This window comes from Oculina patagonica, chromosome 13 (assembly GCF_052425735.1).
Source record: "Oculina patagonica isolate OP01 chromosome 13, crgOcupat, whole genome shotgun sequence".
Taxonomy (NCBI): Eukaryota; Metazoa; Cnidaria; class Anthozoa; order Scleractinia; family Oculinidae; genus Oculina; species Oculina patagonica.
Genome location: NC_135770.1, coordinates 34,720,179 through 34,744,590, shown reverse-complemented (window position 1 = coordinate 34,744,590; position 24,412 = coordinate 34,720,179). Strand labels below are relative to the sequence as shown.

General features: G+C 38.2%; 5 protein-coding genes across 5 annotated transcripts; 2 read left to right on the top strand and 3 right to left on the bottom strand.

Moving 5' to 3' along the window:
* Positions 1 to 221: 221 nt before the first annotated feature.
* On the top strand, positions 222 to 11,948 carry LOC144634403 (kanadaptin-like). Its single transcript, XM_078493352.1, has 14 exons — positions 222 to 776; positions 1,473 to 1,641; positions 2,400 to 2,519; positions 2,885 to 2,954; positions 3,299 to 3,441; positions 4,127 to 4,213; positions 4,460 to 4,533; positions 6,790 to 6,859; positions 7,057 to 7,178; positions 7,559 to 7,623; positions 8,355 to 8,389; positions 9,524 to 9,939; positions 11,020 to 11,125; positions 11,757 to 11,948. The coding sequence occupies exons 1-14, from the start codon at positions 249 to 251 to the stop codon at positions 11,804 to 11,806; spliced, it is 2,055 nt and encodes a 684-aa protein (XP_078349478.1). The 5' UTR covers positions 222 to 248; the 3' UTR covers positions 11,807 to 11,948.
* LOC144635715 (uncharacterized) lies at positions 5,069 to 6,454 on the bottom strand. Its single transcript, XM_078494794.1, has one exon. The coding sequence runs from the start codon at positions 6,262 to 6,264 to the stop codon at positions 5,257 to 5,259; it is 1,008 nt and encodes a 335-aa protein (XP_078350920.1). The 5' UTR covers positions 6,265 to 6,454; the 3' UTR covers positions 5,069 to 5,256.
* Positions 11,949 to 12,584: 636 nt separating the features above from the next.
* Positions 12,585 to 13,267, bottom strand: LOC144634526 (glutaredoxin-related protein 5, mitochondrial-like). Its single transcript, XM_078493500.1, has one exon. It carries the CDS (start codon positions 13,248 to 13,250, stop codon positions 12,783 to 12,785), a length of 468 nt encoding a protein of 155 aa, XP_078349626.1. The 5' UTR covers positions 13,251 to 13,267; the 3' UTR covers positions 12,585 to 12,782.
* A 1,463-nt stretch (positions 13,268 to 14,730) lies between these two features.
* On the top strand, positions 14,731 to 17,893 carry LOC144635372 (sphingolipid delta(4)-desaturase DES1-like). Its single transcript, XM_078494480.1, has 3 exons — positions 14,731 to 14,907; positions 16,171 to 17,489; positions 17,594 to 17,893. Exons 1-2 carry the CDS (start codon positions 14,826 to 14,828, stop codon positions 17,070 to 17,072), a joined length of 984 nt encoding a protein of 327 aa, XP_078350606.1. The 5' UTR covers positions 14,731 to 14,825; the 3' UTR covers positions 17,073 to 17,489; positions 17,594 to 17,893.
* Positions 17,894 to 20,872: 2,979 nt separating this feature from the next.
* LOC144635442 (iron-sulfur cluster insertion protein ErpA-like) lies at positions 20,873 to 23,738 on the bottom strand. The gene is made up of 3 exons (XM_078494551.1): positions 23,521 to 23,738; positions 22,493 to 22,614; positions 20,873 to 21,250 (listed from the first exon to the last, which is right to left on the bottom strand). Exons 1-3 carry the CDS (start codon positions 23,719 to 23,721, stop codon positions 21,076 to 21,078), a joined length of 498 nt encoding a protein of 165 aa, XP_078350677.1. The 5' UTR covers positions 23,722 to 23,738; the 3' UTR covers positions 20,873 to 21,075.
* Positions 23,739 to 24,412: the final 674 nt, after the last annotated feature.

Below are 24,412 nucleotides of genomic sequence, written 5' to 3'. Positions count from 1 at the left end.
TTAGTTATTTTGTTTCGATTCCTGTAATTTTTAGCCTTTGAGTTGTAAGTTGTGAGAGGGAAAAACGCGAACCTGTGACTCAACCTTTATGGAGCCCCGGCATAAAGCTTGCAATGATTTTTGGCCGCGCAAGACCGCGCAATCGATCGTTCAGCTGCAAAGACCGGGGAAGATAGAGGACTGGCAACTAGTCATTTTGAGAAGGGTACATGACATCTTACACAACGTACCTTTTGTAGTGTTCCAAGATGGCGGACGTTGACAGTACGTCCACTGAAAACGAGAACGTTGAAGATGGAAACTTTGACATGCCTCCACCATCTCTACCATCAAAACCCCCAGAGAAAGCTAAAGTAGTAAGTGAAGGATCCAAAGAAAAGCCTCCATCTAAAGAAAAGAAGGAAACAGTACCAGAATTGCCATACAAAGAACCTTCGTGGAGTGGAATTCCGGAAGATCTGTTCACCTTGGAAGTGTTAAAGAATGGATGTATTATATCAAATGTCGACCTTACTAGTAAACCGTTCCACGTGTTTGGAAGGCTTCCTAGCTGTGACGTTAGTTTAGAACATCCCTCCGTCTCCAGATACCACGCAGTTATTCAGTATAAGTCAAGCGACACTTCAAACAGCGAGAAGGGATTTTATATCTACGACCTTGGAAGTACTCATGGAACGACTGTGAACAAGTCTCGACTTGAAGCCAAACGCTACTATCGACTGCGTGTTGGATATGTCTTCAAGTTTGGGGGAAGTTCTAGGTTATTTGTTCTTCAGGTTAGTAGATATCAATTTTGGATGGAAGTGAGTAAATATGGAACTTGCACAAAAGTCAGATGTAGCAAAAAAGCCAGCGTGGAAGGGTTATTCGGGTAAATGAGGGATTAGGCAAAATTGCAGTTGAATTAATGCTGCCTAAAGTGTTTCACGTCTTCAAGGTAAATCTAGATAGAGTGGAAAGGTAAATGTGAGAAGATTGAGTGTTTTGTCAGAGAAAATGAGATAAGGACCCCAGCCTGATACCTGCCAATCCATCCAACTTCACGTCACACCTCAATTAGCTATTGTAATTGTGGTAGGTGAAAATACATGTAAAATTAAATAATGCAAAATAAAGTCGGCAGCAGAATGCAGAAAGCAGAATGATGGAATGGCGGAATCATGAACGGCAATAGACAGTATAATGCCCTAACTAACAAACTAAAAACTAACTGCAAGCTAACTGGGGTGAAGTTAACCGCAAGCAAACCGCTGATCATCATTCTGTGTTCTGCATTCTGGGTTCTCTGTTCTGCAAAATACCCCTGCTGAAATAAGTTTATGGTTGATGGTTGTTGTTGTTGTTGTTGTTGTTGTTGTCCAGATCCAATACATGTAGTACCCATAAGGATACCTTACCTATTTTTTTCAGTCTTTCTCAATAAATTGAAATCACCTGAAATGTGTTTTGTTTTGTTTTAAAAAATTCACCAGGGTCCTGAAGAGAGTGAAGAATCTGAATCGACCCCTCCGACAGAACAAATAGTATCCAAGAGTAGCGAAGTGGGCCGTGTGATGACAGAAGAGGAATATGAAGAATGGCAGAAAGAAAAGGAAGGAGGAAGACAGAGTGAAGGGGACACAGGAATAGATTGGGGAATGGGTAAGGAATGAGTTAAGGTCAACTTTGGGCAGCTCAATTAACTTCATATGTTTCACTACTCTGCAGATCACGGCATGAAAATTTTTCTGTTCCCTAGCGACTGGATCACCACTTATAAATAACATATTATCTTGATTAGATGCCCCAGCATTTATTTCAAACTTGACCTGGTGGACTTGGCAGCATTTATTTGACTCCTGTAGTTCCCCTTTTGACAAACATGTATCTTGCTTATACATCTACAGCTTATAATAACTCAAATAAATACCTCTCCTTGGAGACTCAACGTTTATTTGATTCCTGGCATTTCATTGAGAAAATACAATACTTTGGTGTTCAAGGGTTTCGTTAGAGTTTTTGTTGATTGTTTTATCAGTTCTTGATTTGTACATTATTTTTTATGTCAAAATGGAAACAGTAAATATAGGTCAGGTCTTGTTCCGTGATGTAACAGAGGTGAGAAATTGGACCACATTAATATTTATATGCCTCAGAAATATGGGGCCTCTGTTTAGTTATTCACTTGGAAAAAAGGGAATCATGTTTCGAAACTTGAAAACAAAATGTTTTGCTCAGTGACAGATCTAAGGGGAGGGTTCAGGGGGTGTACATCCACCCCACAGGTGAGATGACCTGTGGCTTTCTCCTCCTAAGAAAAATCCTTCATCTGCCTTTGTTGCTATTGATTTAATCACCCACTACTAAATTAAATAATTACATTTTGTCAAATCATCATCTGACTGGTTGGTTTGCTTCAGGAGAGGATGCTGTCGAGGAGCCAGCTTATCCATCTGACTTTGGAGAAGTTGACAAGGAGGCAGAGGAACATCATTTTAAAGATCCCAAAAAGACGCTGAGGGGATTCTTTGAAAGAGAAGGTTATTGATAAACTTTCTTGGTTGTAATAGCTATATGTACATACATCTACATGCAACTTTTGTGTTTCAGATATCACCATAATGATTATCATTTAGATTTTTGCACCAGTACTTGCATAAAGCAATGTATGTTTCAAACAGTCCCCAACATATTTTACAGTTAAGAATATAATTTGAACAGTGGCCTATTGTGACTTGTTCTATTACATGCATGTGCATAATACAAGTTAGAAGTTAATTCATAGATTATGTTAGAATTTATAATGAAAGTTTAAGGATACTTACATACAAATATGATAAAACATCCATTAGCCATAAATTAATGTAGAGTAACACAGATCTTTCTTTATTTATCAATTTTTTAGGGCTGGAGTTGGAGTATGATGTTGAGGAAAAAGGCCCCGGACATGCTAAAGTATATCTCTGCAGGGTGAAGTAAGTTTAAATATTGTACAATGCAATTCAATTTAACTTGAATAAGTAGATATCTCTCTTAGTGCTGACAGTTCTTTCCCTGCTGGAAAAATTTCTGAGATTTGACCAAAAAACTCTGTACTGATATCAGATATCTACAAAGATCCATGTAGTGTTGCAAACTACTGGTAGTTGTTGTTTGGGTGCACTGCAAAAAAATTCAGAATGGAGCAACAACAAATCAGAGACACTACTTCAGATCTCTGTAAAGCTACACAGTCAAAGCAGAATTTTTTTGAGGTGTAGACTCAGGTGTACGTCAAGTGAGAAACTCTTTAAAGCCAGTTATCTTGCACTCCTTGCAGACTGCCAATTGATGGTCCAAGTGGTGATCCTCTTTATGCCGAGGCTGCTGTCACAGGAAAGAAGAAGGAAGCAGTCCTGGAGTGTGCCAAGGAAGCATGTAGAATGCTGGATGCCGCTGGCCTCCTCAGACAATCTTCACATGGTAATACTGAGTGGTAGTGTGAAGTGGGGGCTATCTTCCCACCCTAATCCCCTGAGAGGCGGGCGGAGACGAAAAGATTGATAAATCCTCAGCATTGACTGTCTGCCTCTGGGGGGTTAGGGTGAGAAGACAACCAACACTTCAGAGCAAATTGACTGGATGCTTGTTGTGAACTGCCATTTTCTGCCAAGTAGGATTATACATGTAAGGCAAAGATACATGTGTGATTCTGTGAGCACCCATTTAAAATTATTATATGCATATTTAAAACAATAACAGCTTATTCATAGAAGTGATATCAAACATATCTTAGGTCAGGGCCAAACATCGAACTTCACATGAGTCGGACCAAATGCAAATGACCAAAAACAATAGGTTTTGCTCATTTGCATTAGGTTCAACTCATGTGAAGGTCAAAGTTTGGTCCGAGCCTAACTCTTTGTGACTTTTCTGAACATTGACTATAGAGTTTCTATGGTAACCATGTTTTCAAAGGCTGTTATACCAAAACTTTTAAGCTTGTTTTGAGGAATTTTGAAATCCAAGATCTCACATAGGACAGATCAAAGTTTTCTAGAAGCAAAAGCTCTGAAACTTAGACAGGTGAAATTGTTAATAAGAATTCATCTATTTAAGTGGTGTGACTTTACTATTTATATTGATTTTTTTAATGTTTTGTATCTAGAGAGCAAAAAACATAAAGAGAAAAACTGGGAAGAAAATGATTTTTATGATAGCGATGAAGACTCATTCTTGGACAGAACTGGATCAGGTCAGTTAATTTTAATTATTTATTTGTTTGGTTTAAAGACTTGATATTTGTCTCTCATAGTTCTTGATTGAAGAGGAATATAGCCTAGTTCAGTCAAGACTTTTTCATCACATTTCTGTCATTATTGTATTTTCTAATCTGACACCTGGTTATGGTTTGTAGGGTAAAAACCATCCAACTTATTTTGTCCCTTTCAACAGCCCTGTGATCCTTACACTTGCTTGATTTGGTATTTTTACTCCTTAGTTGAGAAGAAAAGGATTCAAAGGATGAAACGTGCTGGTAAAGATCAACCAACCACAGAAACCTATGAATCTTTGGTAAGTAGATATATAACATAAACTTATTTCCTCAAATGTGTAGCAAAATAAAGGACGGTACAGAGTACATTACTTGCAAAAACTTTTAGATGATTTTGATTTCAGACAAAAAAATGTCTGAAAATTAAACCACCCAAAATTTTTAAGAGTCCGTAATTTTAAGCGTCTGAAATGTTTACAGTACAGTATAAAACTTAAAAGTACACAAACAAACCCAATGTTACAAGAAAGGGTTTTGAGATTACAGAAATAGTGAAATCTGTTACTCAGAAACTGGTAACTAGAACCAGATGATGCCTTTGAAGATGTTGTAGTAGATCATTAAGCCACTTTGAGCTATTAATAAAGCTTTCAGTTTCCTTTAATTTATGGAAGGAACTCTAGTTAAGACATGTCTTGATAGTATTTGTGTTATTTTCTCGCTGGTTTATCTGTAAAATCTTGAGGGTGCAGTTGAATTAACACTTTCACTAATGTTGTTTCAGTCTAATTCACGTTTTGTAGGCGTAAAAACAGTGTCTGAAATGTTTAAGTATAAAAATAAGCGAAAATAAGCCACGACGTTTCGAACTCATCTTGAGTTCATTATCAAGTAGATAAGAATAAAATAACGGTCGAGTTTAAGTTTAAATGCAAATAGAGGTGATAGAGTATATTAGAATATTTTAAAAGAAGTGTTTCGCGGTCATTAGCGTTCACAGTGTTAGTGCATGCGGTATTTAATTAGGAAAATACTTTCGCACATATTGAGTCCGCCTGCGTGTTTAGTGCTGGTTTTCTCTCGCGAATTAAAAGCATTTCGTTCACTAAACAATCCAGTTTCCCTTGGCATTTCTTTAAAACGGAAAACATATTTCTTATGTCAGGACTCTCGACACCGTGGATTTCTTTTAAGTGCTTGCCAATTACTGAGGTTTTGTGTTCCTCTATGCGCTGATGTAGATGTCGTGTGGTGTAACCCACATAATCAGCATCACACTGATCACATTTAAATGAATAAACAACGCATTGATTGTTCACCAAAGCAGGCTTCTCCTCTTGTAACTTCAGCTTGTCGCCGATCTTAGCACTTGTGTAAACCGGTTGTAGCTCAGTTCCAATTTTCTTCCCAAGATCTTTCAGCTGTTTGCGTACTGCGTCAGCGGATTTCTGATCTTTGAAAGGTAGAGTAATCCGCACGGGTTTGTTTGTTTCTCGGTCAGCCTCAAAGATTTCACCACAGGGTTGGGCTACAGAATTAACAAACGTTGCAATTGTCGAGTTGATGAGGTTAAGTGGGTACTTGAGCTTTACAAACATCCGTTTGAGTTGTTCACATTCAACTGCAAAAGACTCCTTTGACGATGAGAGACGGTATGCCCGGTTCAGCATGGTTTTCAATAGGGATCTTTTGTAACGCTGATCAACGTGGCTCTGGTAATGAAGGAGTAAGCCAGTATTTGTTGGTTTCCGATAGACGCTCGTTGTTAGTTGGCAGTCTATTTTCTCAATCATCATACCGAGGAACGGCAGCTTGTTGTTCTCGGCAATCTCCATTGTGAACTGTATACATGGATGGCATTCATTTAAAGTAGAGAGGAAGGATGTTGCAGCTGGTACATTGGCCATTGTTGCTAACGTGTCGTCAACGTACCGTTTGTAAAATCCTGGTAACTTGTTCTCACGTTCTAATTTGTCCTCAATAGAACACAGGAAGGCATTTGCCATAAGAGGTCCAAGGGGCGACCCCATGGCAACCCCGTCAACTTGCTCGTACAGTCTGCCTTCGAACTGAAAGAGCTGGTCTTTGGTGGCTAATCTTAAAAGTTCGGTCAGATCTGATTTCGTGATGTCAAGGTTGTGAGTTTCGTTGAACCAGTTGTTGGCGAATGCTTTCTCAGCTAGGATCTCGATAGTTTCGTTAAGTGGTACGTTGGTGAACAAAGACGATACGTCGTAAGATACCAAGATGTCGTTCGGATTGACTGGCATTTCCCTGACTCAAGATGAGTTCGAAACGTCGTGGCTTATTTTTGCTTATTTTTATACTTAATTGTATATCGAAATGTTCTCTCATTAGAATTCTGAAATGTTTGTCCGAAATTTGTTCCAAATGAGATAAAGTGTCCGAAACATAAATGCCTGAAATAAAAGGTCCAAAATTTTTTGTAGGTTATGTATATTGTTTGATTGAAAACTATGGTGTTTCTGAAACATTTCTAAGCATCGGTTTTATTAATAAATTATTGAATGTCATGTGTTATTGATCTATTTTAGTCATTAAAGCTACAGACATTAGATGATGAAATCAAGAGTTTTGAAAACAAATTACAGAAGGATGCTGCAAGTAAGTTCTTTTTATTTACAATTTCTTTGCTATTGATATTAGAGGAGGTGACATTGATTAATTAATTACACGATTAATTAATTGTTAGTAATTAATTAATTAATTTTTACTCAATTACTAACAATTTTCAATTTAATCATTATAAATACATTTTTTTTAATTTAGGATAATATCCAACTTGTTGCCTCTTTATTTAGATAGGGATGGCTCAAATGCTGATAGTGCTGACTCATTAGATGATTACATGAGCTCACTTGGAACTTCAATGGACAAGACAACAAGAACTCAGATTAAAAGAAAAGTGTTTGAACTGAAAAAGGTGCTTCATGTTGTACTTAATTATTTATCAAGCTATATTTGTTGTAGTTATATGAGGAGAAATAGGAAAGATTGAAGGCCAGAAATGCAGTGACTCACAAGCCTCTGATAAGACTTGATCTTTCTATCTCCAGGCCTGGTTGTTTGAAAGCTGACCAACACCTATCCAGGATTTGAAGTCAATCAAAGATTTAAATTTTTCATGCATGAAAGTAAAACACTAGTCGATATCAAAACTGAAGGACAAAAAAATACAATAAAATCTGTAAACTGAAATCATTCTTTAAACAACTGGACCCTGGCTTTCATAAGATTTTTTTAATTACCGGTATCTACCGGTGTCCCTCTCCATATTTTATGAACTCTTTTTGTATCTCCTAGGAAAGGCAAAGACTTGTCAAACTTATGAATATTGCTAAGCCAGCAAGCCTTCCCCCAGTTGCAGAGTAAGCTGTTAATTTAAAAACCTTGTTGCCAGAGATAAAAATATTAATTGATATGTTGATACTCTAGGGTGACGTCAATCATTCTTGGTAATTAAACTTAAACCTGGCCACTTGTAAGAAAATTGACCAATCAAATTGTTAATGGAGAACTTACTTACTTAGTTTTGAATTTATTTGTATATGTGTTGTATTCTTTTTTCTTTAATTTTTTTTTTGGAGTATTAATTAATATAGTAGTAGCTGTGACTTGTCCCTAGTCGTCTTCATATAGCACATGGGAAAGGGAGAGAAGCCAGGTGGGGAAGCGGGCTCTCACCTTGCACTCCCTTTCTCAGCACTGATCTCACCCTGCGTTGTATGAAGATGACTGAAGAAAAGTCAGGTAGGGGCTCGACTAAGAAAGCTGGGCTACCTGCAATCTACTAAAAATCTTTTCACCTATGTTTTTTTTAAATAGACCAATGACATACCGGTATTCAGACAGTAGTTCAACAACAAAATTTGAAATCAATTGAAGGCCGCCAATGAAGGTCTGTTTTACGTGAATTTGTAGACAGTACGACCAAATTATAATTATAAATTTTAGTAAAAGAAAATCAGCATACAAAAAGCTACAATCTCTACTCCGAACATGAGTGAAAAATTCTAGTCATGTACCATAATAACTACGGTAAGTGCAGATATTGCAGCAGCATTTCTGAATCAGTGTTTTATTCTTTTATTCTGTCCAGGGCACCTTCAACTGCCGAGTTGGTTATTAAAAGCAGTAAGTATTTAGTACATGCTATAAAATTCTCAGTGTAATGGCAGATGTAAATTTTTGCTTGAAGCTACATGTATATATTAAGCATTGTTACATTATGTACTGTTATTATAAGCCTCAAGCAAAGTAATTAAGGGTTGATAATTTAATGTAATAGCAAAATGCCAATACATTACTGGTATATCAGTTAACCAGTTTATCCTGACACATGGATAAACCACAGTGTAATATTTGTGATTGAGATCATTTTTATTACAATTCTTTTCAAGTTCCTGTACCAGATATCCCCCCCCCTCCCCACAAGCTCCCAAGTACTGTATGCGAGTTTGTACCTGGAATAGCACAGCCAAAATGCAACAGTCATACAGTCTGCCCAATCATTTTTCTTGCTATTTGAGGAAGGGGAAATAAACTATTAACAGAGGACTCAAGAAAATGATATCCATTTATCCTCCTCCTGCTCCTCTCCACTCATGGGATTCTAGTCCATGGCTGTTTATTCCCTTCTCAAACCTCTTTGAAATAAAGTACCGTATTTACTCGAATAAGCGCCGTGGCGCTTATTAAATTTTTCGCGTCTCAAGGGCGGCGCTTATTTAAAATTTGGACGCCACAAAGAATCTTAAAATACAGTTATTGAAAAGAGCGTCTTTTGATTGTCAGTATTTGTCTCTTGCTGAGACAGAAGTGGCGCTAGCTGTCCTGGCAAAAGTTGGCGGCCTTCGCAACATTTACAGAACTACGTATTGTTAGAGTGTTGAATAGAAAAACTAATGGGAGAGCGAAAAAACAATCACTCATAACTGCAAAACATCGCTTTGATGCAAAGAAATGTTCAAGCTTGTCTTAGAGTTGCTTTGTAGTGCCATTTTAAGTTAAACAAAATTCTTCAAATAAGCGCCGCATCGAGACTGCGGCGCTTATTCAGGGGCGGCGCTTATTAACTTTTTTGTCCTAACTGCGGCGCTTATTCGAGGGCGGCGGTTATTCGGGGGCGGCACTTATTCGAGTAAATGCGGTAACCCTGCGAAGGGGTTCATTAGAGGATTTAAGTAAATCAATTCCTGACTAAATATCATCACTGACAAGCTGCTAGGCTTTAGCAGCCTACTTATTAAATGTTTTATTAAAAATTAGGTGATGTTTCTAAAAGTACAGAATCTGAACAAGATAAATCAAGTGATTCAACTTCAACATCAACACTAGACAAGAACACTGACTCTCGGCATGAATCACCAGCCTCGTTAGAACAAGTTAAACCAGAGAAAAGCTCTGCTGAGGAGCATCCAGTCTCCAAAGAAGACAAGGATGACATTCCAACAAATTCACCAGAAAAGAAAGAAAAATTTGCTGTTCCCATCATACCCTCAACACACAGAAGAAAAAATAGGAAACCAATCAAGAGGGACAAAAATGAGACTGTAAACATAGAACAAACAGAAATTCTTGACAAGCCACCAGCAGATAGTGAAAGTCAACTAGGGAGAAAAAGAACTGGATCAGATGGAGAAACAGATGTACAACAGGAACAAAATAAGGAAACAGAAGAAAATGTGAGTTAAAATAATTTTCTTTTTGCCCTGTAGTTTTCTTCATCAAGAAGAAAGTGAGTCTATAGTAGTCTTAATACATTTTTTTATACAGTGGAATCCTGACTTCTCAAAACCTGGTTTTCTTGATCCTCGCAGTAATTTCCTAAGGTAGGTAAAGCCTGTTGTCGAGCCAAGTGGCTCATCAGGCCGGAGATTATCTTGTTGGTTTTTGTAGCATTGGGCGGCTAGGAGTATTTCTACTCCCCAGCAGTATTTCTACCCCCAGCAGTAATTTTGCCAGTACCCATTTATACACCTGGGAGAAGAGAGGCACCATGAGAGTAAAGTCTCTTTTTTGCCCTGGCCAGGGATCAAACTGGGACCCAGTGGACCGCTCAATCCGGAGTACAGCGCACAAACCATTATGCCACTGCTATTTCCACAGTTTCCTATCTGTAATCCCTCTTTATTAATGTCCATTTTCTTGAACCGATTTTCGTTTCCCTTGAAGGTTCAAGAAATCTGGATTCCACTGTAGTAATAATTGAAATAAAATTACTTTATTAAGAGAGGAAGCCACATCAGTGCTTGCTGGTTTTCATGCGGGTCCTCTATTCAAGTTGAATTGGAATTTGGAAATGTTGGTTTTCCAGAAAGGAGGAAAAATCAGAGAGCCTGGAGAAAAACCCTCGGAGCAAGGATGTGAACCAACAACAAACTCAACCCACATATGAGGCCGGGTCTATAAGTCGAACCCAGGCCACATTGGTGGGAGGCGAGTGCTCTCACCACAGAACCATCCCTGCTCCCCCAAACACTTCTCTTTACTTCTAGTCACTTCATGCAAAACACCGTGATTGAGTCTGATCTTTCTCAAAAAATAAATTGCCGGTAATGTAAGTTCTAGAAAGAAGGATGGGACTCGGTTTGTAAGGAACCCTCATAAGGCCTTTTGATATAATTATTGAAAGTGCAATGTCAAGATGAGATTACTCTCACTCAGTTTTAAATTTTTAACAGTGAGAACAGAAACCTCTCTTAACAATAATAATAATAATAATAATAATAATAATAATAATAATAATTGTTGTTTGTTTCAAGAATGAGGAAATTCCAAAGAAGAAGAAGAAGAAGCGATCTTATTTTGTCCCTACCCAGTGGCAGGCTGAGAGTGATCCTACCTTTGCAGCATGGATGCCGCCTCAAGGTCTGTATTCTTGTCTTATTTGTGTTCTGTTCACCTGTAAGAGGCTAAAGAATAATTATACATGTACTTGTCATTTTGATATAGTGACATGTTATTAGCTGATAAAGACTAAAGGTATAGCAGTCTAATTGTTGAAGTTAACACCTCAAAGTGACTCCATCATGGGACAAATGAATCAGTGCTCGTCTATAAGGATAACATGTAACTGAACTTACCGGTACAAGTATATTAATTTTCCATTGATTAAGTTTTTTTTGTGAAGGTAAAATGTTTTGGTCGCATATCAAGACCTAAGATTCAAACTTAATAAAGAGGGTGGCACTTTTCTGTCATTTCCAAATTACACCTACTGCTATCAGCATTCCAGGTTTTCTTGGGTGGGTATCTGAAGGAAAATGAAGGAATGACTGCTCAGAATAATAATTTATGCTATGGTGTTGCAGGTACTAGAATATTTTGGTCACTTGCTCAATTTATTAACTCTCATTAATGATTGCTATAACTCTTTTAATGTTACAGTAGTTGTGAGAATTTGGAAAACATAAAGATAATATGTCACCATGATAAACAAAATTACCCTGTTTATTGTTATTAGTTAATTATAATTGTTTACAATACTTGTTTGCTCTAGGTCAGACAGGCGATGGACGGACACATTTGAATGAAAAATTTGGCTACTAACAGTGCTGTTCCTTGTTGGCTGAAAATAAAGAGAACCTTTTCTGGGCATGAAGGAGCTAGCCTGCAGAGAAGATAATGATCAGAATTTCTTACTTGACAAGAATTTTCCTGCTTAAAACAAGAAAAAAACAACAAAACAAAACTGAAATACCATTAATGAGAACCATTTATTCTGCCACTGTTGTCATGAAATGCTTGGTGTATAGACACAAAATTAATTATAAAAAAAGAAAGGTTAGCTTACAAGTTATTGTACACAAGCTATTACACTGATTCCACCATTTTCAGAGGTTGTGAGATGCTATAAGAAAGAAATTGAGATGACTCCTTTGTTATTTATTTAGTAGTGACTACTCACCAAAAATATCCATACGCACCCCAAGATTGCTGGAAACACTTAGGAGGGTTGGGGTGGGCGAGGGATCTTGAAAGCTAATATCTCAAGGAAAGTATAATGCTCAACTGGAATTTCTGAAGGGGTGGGGGGGGGGGGGGCTCAAATCAAAAAATGTTCAATGGAAGGGGATGGAAATTTCTGAAACAACACATTGGGATTAATAAAAGTGACAGCCTGTTGACAGTATGTGGCAGTTGTTTAGTTTGTTTGCACTGTTTATTTAGTAATGCTTATGCAGCATCTTTTGGCCCCAGGTAGTCCTCTAGTACCAGTCATTTCCTAACACACACCACAGGTCGTCCAAATATTGTAAATGGTCACTCTACACATGCATGTGGCCTCCCTGTGCTTCCCCAGTTTAAAACTGAATACCTCTTCCATGGGCTAACGCGTGCAGCTTTATCCCTGCAATTTATTTACATACAACAGTGTAAAAAAGTGTCTTCTGCAGAAATACACTGCCTCCCTCGTTCATGAAACTTCATCAGTGTATTACGTAATCCAGAATTTTTCAGCAAGCAAGTGTTGTCTCACTTTGTAAACCTACAGAAGCATCAAAAAACGTTTTTCACAAGTGTCTTAGGTGTCCTTTTTATCTTCCTCAGCCTTTTCCAACAACAGGGATTTTATTCCAACTTTCTTCAGTTCATCAATCAGTTCACCATTTTGATGCATTTGAATCATAATGTCGCAACCACCGATGAACTCTCCTCCAATATAAATTTGTGGAACCGTCGGCCAGCTTGAATATTCCTTGACTCCTTGCCGCAACTCTTCATCTTCTAGCACATTGTAACTCCCGTACCCTTCAACTCCATGCATACCGAGAATTTGGACCACAGCGTTGCTGAAGCCACACATAGGTTGTGCGGGGACTCCTTTCATAAACACCACCACTTTGTCCCTGTTCACGACTTCATCGAATTTATCAGTCGTCCATTTCTTTTCCTGATCGCTGAAATAACGCAGCTTTGTTACAATACATGAAGTGGAAGGCCCAAGGGAAAGAGATTTGTTCGCAATTCTTCGCACAAGCAAGGCGGCCATATTTGTTACCAGACTTGTTACCAGTCTTCGCGCGTTTACAAAATTATATACGAAATATTTAAAATAGGATTTATCCTAAATTATTTTAAATATTTCATACATAATTATCGCAAATTCAGGTGGCGTGATCATGACATGACATGGGAATTATTTTCTTTCAGTGGGAGGAGGTGGGGGGTAGGGTTAGTGTGTAAATACCTGAAATGAATACTTGAAATCCGGCAATAGTGGAAGAAAAAAAAGGTCGCAGCGAAACGAAGCTATGGCTTGAAATCGCAAAATTCATGCACAGTATTTTAATAGTCCGTGGAAAAAAAAAGAAAAAAATGGGGCTGAAAAAATCGACAAACACACTTCCTTCGGAAATAAAATGGTTCTGTTCACAGTGTTTTGAACGCGCGAAAAAGAATCCGGGACTAGCCTAGCTTAAAATATCGCCTTTCGTGCAATTAATATGATTCCATATCTGATTTGGTCGAGAAGAAAATCCCCCGAACAGGGGGAGAAAGGAACGACAAGTATCAGTTCGAGAGGCCACCAACTACGTCATCTGTACCAGTTGCAACAAAGACTGTCACTCAAGAATCGGGCTTTTGAGTCACTCAAGAGCCTGTCGACACTGATGTGCTGACCATCGCCTCTCCGAGAAGAGGATGCCGATGTGTGTTATATCTGATTTGGTCGTATGTAACTTTCGTTAGCGTCGTTCTTATAAGCAACTATGTTATAAGTTCTTTCGCCCTCTTATCAGTCTCTTGGGCCCCCACCCTTGTCCTACATGCGTACATGTTACAAAAAAACTGTCCAACAATTGCACGCTTTCATTGAACAAAATCTGCAACACGACCAGCTGCTCACAAATCAGACAAATCACCCAACTGGGTTATAAGTTCTTTCTTCCTCTTATCAGTCTCTTGGGCCCCCACCCTTGTCCTACATGCATACATGTTACAAAAAAACTGTCCAACAATTGCACGCTTTCAACAAAATCTGCAACACAACCAGCTGCTCACAAATCACCGAACTGGGTTCGTCACGCAAGCGTTGCGTGACGATTCAACGAAACAACGACCGGCTTTATTCAAGTTTTACAAAGCTCCTTTTAGAAACAATCTACTAGACTGGATATAAAAGAATAATTATACAGTGTTTCAATGCAAATTAGTTCAGTGTCATTCACGGTAGATTTGTAAGGTGATTGATCACCTCATATCATATGCCACCCTATGTGACAAAGGTCAAAAATACCGACAAAATTACAATAAAACCCAAAGAATATTGTCATTTACGTGAAAAAATAGATTATTGAGAAGCATGTTTAGTAATCCTTTTTTTGTCATATAATCGTTAAAGTTTAGCTACGTTCAAGTGCAAAAAATAAAATGTAATCAACATTTGTCCAAACTTTATTCTTGCGAAATGATTGCAAAATCTCGTTCCCAGATCTTTGAGCCACGGTCAATATATTTGATTGACACCTTGCACTTGCCTTCAAAGCGAACAAGCCAAAGGCATTGAGGCGTTGCTTGCGTACTGAACCAAAAATTATTGATTTTTACCGGCCGAAAAAAAATCATGGGAGGACAAGTATCGCGAACGGACTTTGAATGGTCCTACACAGCTGAGCCACATGCTTCAAGAAGAAAGGAAATTTTAGGTAAGAAAGCCTGATCCCCACAAACGTTCAACGTTTTTCGGTGTGTCGCTTCGATGTCTGGTTTTGCTTGGGTGCTTTTCAGATGGACTGTGAATCTTGTATTATCACAGGCGGAAAAAATTCCGGATTTAGACTATTTCTATAGGAGCCTTTATTTTTAACCTTGCTGCTTTGTGTTGTTGGATTCTTTTGCAAATTTATATTAAAAGGAGACCTAGATTTCGATCGAAAAAGTAACCTTGCTCGCGAATGCTCTCGCCCGAGGGCCGGCGTTGCCATCGCCTCGCATACATCGGCTCGCAAGCACATGGCCGGCTTGAACTGAACAAAATGTGGATAAAATGAACACAGAAAGGTCAAACCCGAGGTTTTGTGTTAATTTTACTATCTTTTCTTACATTTAGCTCGATTTAAATTTACTTCGCGCGTCGAAAGTATATAGCTTACATAATTTGCACTGCCTATTGTTGTGCAATATGAGCTTATGAACTGAGATTTTGCAATATTTTATTTTTCAGTAGAATTATTACAAGTTTAAAACCAATCTGAATTAACTGAACTTTGAATATTCTAAAATCTACTTCTACAGGATAAGCAGATTCATTTTTTACTGTCTGGAAAATGTCGCTACAAAAATGTAGAATAATTATTCAAAGTTATGCACAATCTACAACAAAGTTACTAAATTGAATCTATAAAATTACAAATGTTTGATACAGACGGATCATATCACAAATTTTATCGTTATTTTTTTATGTTCATGTAGCTACTTCACTTATGAAGTGGTGTATATTTGTATAATTTTGTCATGAAGAAATAGATTTAAAACTATTTATAATGCAACCCATTCCCAGAAGCCAGCAACACCCATCTTTAGAGTAAACCTGAGCTGCAATTTTGAAGGTTTATTTGAAAGAAAAAGACATGTTACAGTTTTGAGAATGCTCCCCATCAGGGAAAATGACATTGTGCAGTTCAAGAAAATATCCATTCCCACATCACAGAAGGTCATTGGAAATTCCAAGGAAGGCCAGGGTCTCAAAAGCCAAACTTTTAGGAAAGTATGGTGCTTAACTGGAATTTTCAGTGGGGAGGGGAATTCAGATAAAAAAATCGTCCATGGGAGGAGTATGGATATTTTCTGGAACAAAACGTTCAGTGGTTTGGAACACACAATCAACAATTGAAACACGCACTATATTACAGTCGTTTAATTGAGACACTCTTGGAGAAGAAATCATTATATTTTGATTTGTCTAACAGCCAAGTACCCGCAGATCAAGAAGTTAATGGGATATGATCCAAACTTCAAGTACCAAGTGTTGCTGTTGATAGTGATCCAGTTCACGTTGACATATCTACTGCGTGGCGTCTCGTGGCCTATCCTGTTCCTGGCTGCGTACACCATTGGTGGCGTCATCAACCATGCATTGCTCTTAGCTATTCACGAGATCTCCCATAACTTGGCTTTTGGTCATGCCCGCCCTATACACAACCGCATATTCTCCTTGATCGCAAACTTTCCTATCGGAGTACCATGTGCCATCTCGTTCAAGAAGTGGCACCTGGAACACCACAGGTACCAGGGGGACGAAGAGCTAGATGTCGACTTGCCAACAGAGTTTGAGGCCCGTCTGTTTTTCAACACCATCACCAAATTTTGGTGGGTGGTATTCCAGCCATTTTTCTACTCGCTACGCCCAATGTTTGTTAACCCAAAGAATCCTGCAGCTTTGGAAATTATTAACATTGTCATCCAGTTTACCATTAATGCATTAGTGGTATATTACTGGGGTGGCAAGGCATTGCTGTACATGATTGCAAGTTCGCTGTTGGGTATGGGTCTTCACCCAGTAGCAGGGCATTTCATTTCTGAGCACTACATGTTTGCAAAGGGTTTTGAAACCTTTTCGTACTATGGGCCCTTGAACCTAGTGACCTTCAACGTTGGTTACCATAACGAGCATCATGATTTTCCAAGTGTCCCTGGCTCCAGACTACCCTTGGTAAAAGAGATCGCTTCAGAGTATTACAACGATTTGCCGCAGCACCACTCCTGGACAAAGGTAATTTATGACTTCATCACTGATCCAGCAATTGGGCCTTATGCCAGAATGAAGCGCAAGGCAATGAGACTCGGCAATAAGGACGAAAAGGAGGACTGATCACTAAATCTTCATATGTTACACAAGAGATGAACTTGGCTCAGTGGAGTTGTTCCCAATAGGTGTTGTGTATAATTTAATTGGTTCAGATGTAAAATCATTTGGACAGTACTCCACTTTCTTCAGTCACCATTGAGAGAGATTGTGAAAAAGTGTTCTTAGATTTTTTTTCAAGTTGGAAAAAGCTCCCAAATTAAAAGAATTTAAGTTAAAAAAAATTGTGTTGCCTTGAATCACAAAATTGACAGAGTAACATTAATTTTTAGAATAACTTCAAGGAACATTAATGGTTAATTATTGCTGAAAAATAGATGCTACTTGAGGCTTTTTCTACGAGAAAAAAAAATTCTGGGTTTATTTGGTAAAAAGTGTGTAAGTGGCAGCATGGTATATCAGTATAAGTGATAAAATAAATAAGTTTGACAGATGGTAGCCTGCGAATACAGCCCCCTCTCATTCACGTCCCGCAACGAAGATGCTCTTCGTTGCGGGACGTGAATGAGAGGCGGCTGTATTCCCAGGCTAGACAGATGGTTATTTTTGGAAGGGACTATAGGCATGATATAGGTATCTTCTGCACTGCTTTTAAGAGCAGTTCTGTCTTGCCACATTTGATGTGCATACAACGTGACTTGGGTGGCAGCCATAATTTGACATAATTTTGTTTCAGTGATTGTAAGCAAGCAAGGTCAACAGCATTGCTTGCATTGTATAAGGTAGAGTCAGTATCTATAAAACTGTGAGTTGATAGCTTGCTTAATTTACAGATGCACCCAAAACACTTTTATTACTGGAATGTAAGTTGTTTTTTTACAACTGCATGAAGAAATTAAAAAAAGCGATTAAATCCTATCAGACTAAGGTTTTCAAAAGTGTATGCATTGTTTAATGACTTTAATTATTTAAAAGTTTATATTGAAATTAAATTATGTTGAAATGGACTAATTTAGTTTGTGAAATATCTATGATTATTTTTTAAATGATGTTGGTCTTTCAACATTTCTTTGCCTTGTTAAAACTTTTCATTATTAATAATGGATCAAAAGTGCAATTAATTGAGAAAGTGAATGTTATTATTATCATCATCATCATTATCATTATTATAAATTTATGAAATGTTTAATGTACTTATTGTTTTTTAAATCATGTGTACATCTTTTTAGACCATTTTTAAGAAGGTTCTACCTGACTGTTAAGGTGGTGTTCTTGTGTAAATAAAAGAAGAAAATTCTTTTGAATGCCAAGTGGTAGTCACTCATTTCAAGAGATTTGAAAGATACCTGCACACAAGGATCTTTTTAGGGGAGCAGGGATGGCGCAGTGGTGAGAGTGCTCGCCTCCCACCAATGTTACCTGGGTTCGATCCTGGCCCGGTGCCATATGTGGGTTGAGTTTGTTGTTGGTTCTTGTCCTTGCTGCGAGGGTTTTCCTCCCTCCACAAAAATCAACACTTCTAAATTCCAATTTGATCGGGAATCCGCGGGCCACAGGCTTGTCAGTCGCAAGACTGTTACGTGCTACCCTCGTAAAATAAAGACGATTTATTTTATTTTGATCTGTCCTGTAAGATATTTACAGTGTAGTTCTTATTAACCGAGCAGGAGTTCTGCATGGGAGAATCTTGACCTCGGTCATGAGTACAGACTGGACGCAGTGAGGTCTACTCATGACCGAGGTCAAGATTCTCCCATACAGACTGACTTAGTTTGGTTAAATAAGATGTTAATTATATGGCCAAACTAGCTAGTTTGTACTTCGCTTTTGCAAATGGATATGAATAAATTGGACAAAGGAGGGTGGAGCTCACTGCAGGTTTGTTTTCAATTTTCTACCCATTTTCATTGTTAACTGTCATCTCTTTGATAAACATAGTTTATTAAAAACTAGCAATGGTATATTGCAATTCCTGCGTTTTAATTGGTTGACAGGCAATGGAATATTCCACGAGTTCACGCTTATTGGATATAAGATCGTTATAGCCAACTCGGCCCTACACGCCTCGTTGGCTATCTACCACCTCATATCCAACGTGCGCTCGTGGAATAATTGTTAATTAACACCTCTTCAAAACACTGTAACCAGTGTTTATCTGGCTGTAAAATGCCCTTTGTTGACAAACTGTGGAATTTTGTCTGATTTAAGCCTTGTGGATGGTTGGTGGTCTAATGGCTCAGTGCACTGGGCTCCAGATCGATCATCAGTCTGGATCTGAGCCCTGGTCAGGGTCATTGGAGGATAAGTCAAGCTAGTACCCAGGCTCTGGTACTGATGAATTTTAAATGCTAGGGTAACACTGTGATGGAGAAACATTCCAATCAGGGGGAGAAGTAGCCTGCACAACAGTTGGTTCCTTTTTAAGTGCAAATGTGCAAGCAAACAAATTAAAAAAAAGAAGTGGGGAGGGCACGCTTGTTTTTCCTTTGCTTGCTCCATAGACCCTTAGCATAAATGGCGTCTTCATTTGAATAACAATACATACACATCCTAAGCCTCACATTCACGTAAAAAATCCTTTGTCCAAAAACATCCACATGAGGCTAAGGATGTACTAAGTATTGTTATGCAAATTTGGGCACCATTAATGCAAAGGGTCTATGTGCTTGGAAACGAATTGGCTGCTATGCAGGCTAGGGGAGTAGAAATGCTTTTGGTTGTTCAATGCTATGGAAACCCAGGATGAGCTCTGGCATGATGGGCCACAGGTTAAGCTGGAACACAGACTTTGGCCTGTGGCCTCGTAGGCTAAGCATCGACTAAGAGAAAGAAAACAATTTGTGCTCTCTTTCAATAACTTGTGAAACAGAAATTCCTAATTTAGGATACCACCGTCCTAGGGGGTATCTTAATCATGTAAAGTGTTTTACTTTTAGAAGTTTTGAGTGCACATTTATTTGAAGGTTTCCAACTTTGCTAAAATAACTCAATTCAGCAAATTCATATAATGAATTATTCACAGGGTAAAGGCATTCACAACAAGCTTATTGGATGCCCAGATGGCATGCATGTAAAGCCCCGAAATTCCTTTATTATACAATGAACTTATATTATTGTTGCTGAAATTGCCAAGCCTTCATGTTCAATCATAGAACATGATATTTTCAGCAAAAGAAAAAGGACAAATGACGGGAAAAAGAAGAGGGACTGCTCACAGTTTAGGTCATTTTAAAAAAAGGGATTAACACTGATTATGGGAGGTGTGGTGGCCTAATGGTTAGTGTGACGCACTCCAGATCAAGCGGTCTTGGTACGAGCCCTGGCTGGGGCCACTGTGTTGTGTTCTTAGGCAAGACACTTTACTCTCATAGTGTCTCTCTCCACCCAGGTGTATAAATGGGTACCGGCGAAATTAATGCTGGGGGAGGGGGGAGGGGGTAATCCTGCAATGGAGTAGCATCCCTTCCAGGGGGGAGTAGAAATACTACCAGACGCTTCATGCTACAGAACCTGGGATAAGCTCCAGCCTGTATGGGCTACTAGGCTCTCCGCAGACTTTATCAGACTTTACCAATAAACACCGTGATTTGACTTTTTTTCAGTTCTGCAATTGGCTTTAACCCTTTGATTAATTATTTACAAGTAAACCATTTTCACTTTATCAAGTTTATGACAACAAGCAGACATCACATGCCACTGACAAGTCATACAATCAATTCTGTAACAAAATTAATATTCTAACTTTAAACTCTCTGCCTTCAGGTGAGTTCGATGTGAGACCACCGAAATGAAAGCTGCTAAAAAAATTACTCCACGGTCTTTTTTTTTTAAAAAAAAAGTTGCTGAATCTTTCACATTAATGGCATTCTTGGAAACACTCAAAAACAATTTCCAGATGATTCTTAAACGAGGATATTCCTCAGCTTGTAAAACATTAGCCAGCTGGCTAGCACTTGTATTATTTTGTTTTTTCAGTGCATGTTTCTGAACAGTAATTAGTGAACCCATACAAGTCAGTTATCTTCTCTTGACCCTAGAAATTTCTTGTTCCTGACATATTATGAAGTTGTCAAAGTTTAAAGGTGAATGATGACCCACAGGAACAGCCTTTCTCGGCATTAGGGTTGAGAGACACTCTGAAAGCTGAACGAATCAGTTCTTCATGGTACTCAACTGTGGAACCTTTCAAATATTCCAGTGAAACTTCATCAATTATAACCTTTGCACCATCTCTCTCAATTACTCTGAAAATAAAATACAGTCATTAAATCAAAAATAACTTTTTACATATTTACTGGGGACATAGAAACTCTGAAATTGGGCAACAATGTCCACTAGCAGACAAAAACAGAGTACATTTTCCTTCAGAAATACATGTACCGATACCTTATTCTTACTAATTTTCGCACATATTTAATTTCGCTAAAATTCGGAAGCCTAATTTCGCAAGTATAAAGTTTCACGATTGCAAGAAAAATAAGAACAAAAGTGTATTAAATTTCGTGATTTTGTCAGTGTTTTATGGATCAGTCGTCAAAGACTAAGGAACTACTAGAAATATACAAAGGTCTAGCTGCAAACGGAAACGCTCGTAACTGCACTTCAGAGGGTTTTGGTCGATTTATAAGCTTAAGAAAACAGTTACCTTATTACATGAAATTTTCGCGACACGTTAATTTCGCAATTTTGAGGTGCGCATATTTCGCGACACTTAAATTTCGCGATTTCCGAAAATTTTGTATTTTGAATCACTTTAATTTCGCGTTTTTGAGCATGACATAATTTACATTTCCTTGGCAATATTATTTTACATGCCCTTGAATTAAATAAAAACGAGTTCATTAATGACAAAAATAATAACGTCAAAATTAACAAAATAGCAAGGGTGGGACTAAATCTCGGCAATAGCTACAATAGAGCAGTTAATGTCTACAAATAGGTTAAGCTTGTACGTGCATGAGTTATTGCTCTTAAGGCAATTGACGACAAAATCCATTTTAGATTATAATTCCTTCCTTCAGTGGCACTAAACTTATTTTTCTTAATTATTGACATAACGCGAGTCACTTAATCTTCGCGTCATGTTATGTTTGCGACACTTATTGTTCGTGTCACTTTAATTTCGCGATTTTTTTGGAATCGCGAAATTCGCAAAATTAAGGTGTCGCGAAAATTTCATGTAATAAGGTATCAGAGGAAGGATGCTAGTTGAAAACAAGACGGAAACTTAAGATACTTTTAAGGGTAGATAGTTGCAGTTCCTAACGTATAAAATTGTTTGAGTTTTGATATAAATATGGTATTAATTTTCGCATGTTTAAAATTTCTGTGCATATTATCTGTCAAACCATCAAATAAAAGATGTATTGTTCAGCTCCCCCAGGTTCTTTATTTTTCTTGAATTTTAGGGTTTTTTTGCATCTTTTATCCAAACTAAATACTGACAGGGTGTCTAGTGGAAGAAAGCATTGTACTTATTAACCAACCTGTCATCCTCGCTGATATCTGCATCAACATCAAATGTGTATTTAAATCCTGAACAGCCTCCTCCTTCCACCGATACACGAAGAAAACCGTCCTTGTCATCTGCAAATATCTTGTGCAGTTGCTATGAGAAAAGATAAAGCATTGCAATTCAGTTTACAGGCATAACAAGGTGGCACAGGGCCAAAACTTTCTCTCCTAAAATGTGTTACAGCACTGTATTGAACGGCTGTATCACTTCCCATGGACACCCCTAACAGGTGTTATGGGTTTAACTAAGAACAGTGCTCAAAGACAAAAACAATTTTACAGGGTGACCAATTTGAGATTTAAATTACGTAGCGAAAAGTACTGGGGGAGGGATATCATAAAAATGTTAGGTAGGTGGAAAGCAATTTTTGGGTACAAAATTGGTGGGTTTTTTTGAGAGGGAGATGACTCTAAATCCAAATGTGGGTGTACATTTAAGTGGCCTGATATTAACATAACTGATATCATGGCCATGATATTAACTGATATCTGAATTTGATGATTCAGTACACACTGTTGACCTTGTTGTGTTTATCTTCTAACTAGTCATTCTCGTCCCCATAGCCCTTTCGTTTCTCTTAGCCGGCTTGGCACGAGAAAACGGAGGGCTCTGGGGACATAGGATTTTTGAATTAATTCGAATTTTTTTGATTGGCTGTTTGGAACAAAGAATTCCTAAACGGAAGTCGAAAACGTAACGACTCTCTCATACATTCTTTTGAAACGTCATGACTGCATACATGAAGAACGGAAGTCCTAGAATCTAGGACTGGAAATCCTGTGTCCCCAGAGCCCTTTGTTTCCTCGTGCCAAGGCCCTGCCGGCTAAGAGAAACGAAAGGGCTATGGGGACGAGAATGCTAACTAGTACATTCAAAAATCTAGGCCAGCATCATTAAAGCTTCTCAACCTTTTTAAATGAAAAAACAAATCATCGTAGTTGATAAAAATTCATATGTGTAAGATATGAAACTTGTTACATAATCCCTGTATAATCTAACCTTCACACAGCTGTCACTGAGTTGCAAGTCTTGAGAAGTCACGTATTTTGGTGACTTGTTGTCTTCCTCTACTGAAGAGAATCGTCTAACAAACTGAGAATGTTTAAACGCGAGATTAACACAGCGATTCGTAGCAGGTAACAGTCGAAATTTGCTCGTAAATGCTGCAAGTTTAGACAACGACACAGAACTCGCCGCCATATTTAAAGTTTGTTGACGGTGCTAAGCGACCACTCCTTCCATTTTTCCAGGCTACCCTCGGCCACCTTTTCGCTCCAAAAAATAGTTGCTCAAAAATGCAAAAGAAGTTGCTTTTACAGCTGCAGTTTCGTGATCTTCAAGAGCTCGCAAAGTTGAATTGAAGCTCAAAATGGCGGCTTACTAATAACTTACCAAAGTGTAAATAATGCCCGCTGGAAACGTGAAACATTGTTTCTCTTTTTTTTTTTGCTGATTTCAAAAACGTCCTTTACTGGGTACGGACAATTATTTTACGAGGGAGTTGGGTAGGCTACGCAATTTTTCTTAGTAAGAATTGTTTTTTTTAGCATTGATATCTGCAGAAAAATTTCTTTACCAGCATAACCCTCTGCAAGAGTTTTTTTAACCATCCATCTCTGGCAGGTGGGGCTTGTATGATTTTTTCCCGCTCTTTAATACTTCTGCACGACCTTTTTTCCTCCAACTCTTCTTGTAGAATAATTTTTTTTGAAAATTACTCAACCCCCTCCTCCCCCCCACCCTTGTCACAAAAATAATGGTCCGTCCCTTACTCTTTATTGTCCGGAACACAGAAGAGTAAAGAGTTCTGTTACCAGTGCAAGCCCACGTAAGCAGTATCGGTAAATTAAAAAGCCCCTGCGAATACAGAGGCCTCTGGTCACTCCTGGCC

Coding starts and splice junctions, on each gene's coding strand:
- LOC144635442 (XM_078494551.1), bottom strand. CDS start 23,721: ATGGCGGCGAGTTCTGTGTCGTTGTCTAAACTTGCAGCATTTACGAGC. Junction 22,615..23,520: donor TCAGTGACAGCTGTGTGAAG/GTTAGATTATAC, acceptor CTTTTCTCATAG/CAACTGCACAAGATATTTGC. Junction 21,251..22,492: donor GATATCAGCGAGGATGACAG/GTTGGTTAATAA, acceptor TTTTATTTTCAG/AGTAATTGAGAGAGATGGTG.
- LOC144634403 (XM_078493352.1), top strand. CDS start 249: ATGGCGGACGTTGACAGTACGTCCACTGAAAACGAGAACGTTGAAGAT. Junction 7,179..7,558: donor AAGTGTTTGAACTGAAAAAG/GTGCTTCATGTT, acceptor TGTATCTCCTAG/GAAAGGCAAAGACTTGTCAA. Junction 11,126..11,756: donor AGCATGGATGCCGCCTCAAG/GTCTGTATTCTT, acceptor TGTTTGCTCTAG/GTCAGACAGGCGATGGACGG.
- LOC144634526 (XM_078493500.1), bottom strand. CDS start 13,250: ATGGCCGCCTTGCTTGTGCGAAGAATTGCGAACAAATCTCTTTCCCTT.
- LOC144635715 (XM_078494794.1), bottom strand. CDS start 6,264: ATGGGGTCGCCCCTTGGACCTCTTATGGCAAATGCCTTCCTGTGTTCT.
- LOC144635372 (XM_078494480.1), top strand. CDS start 14,826: ATGGGAGGACAAGTATCGCGAACGGACTTTGAATGGTCCTACACAGCT. Junction 14,908..16,170: donor AAGAAGAAAGGAAATTTTAG/GTAAGAAAGCCT, acceptor TTTGTCTAACAG/CCAAGTACCCGCAGATCAAG.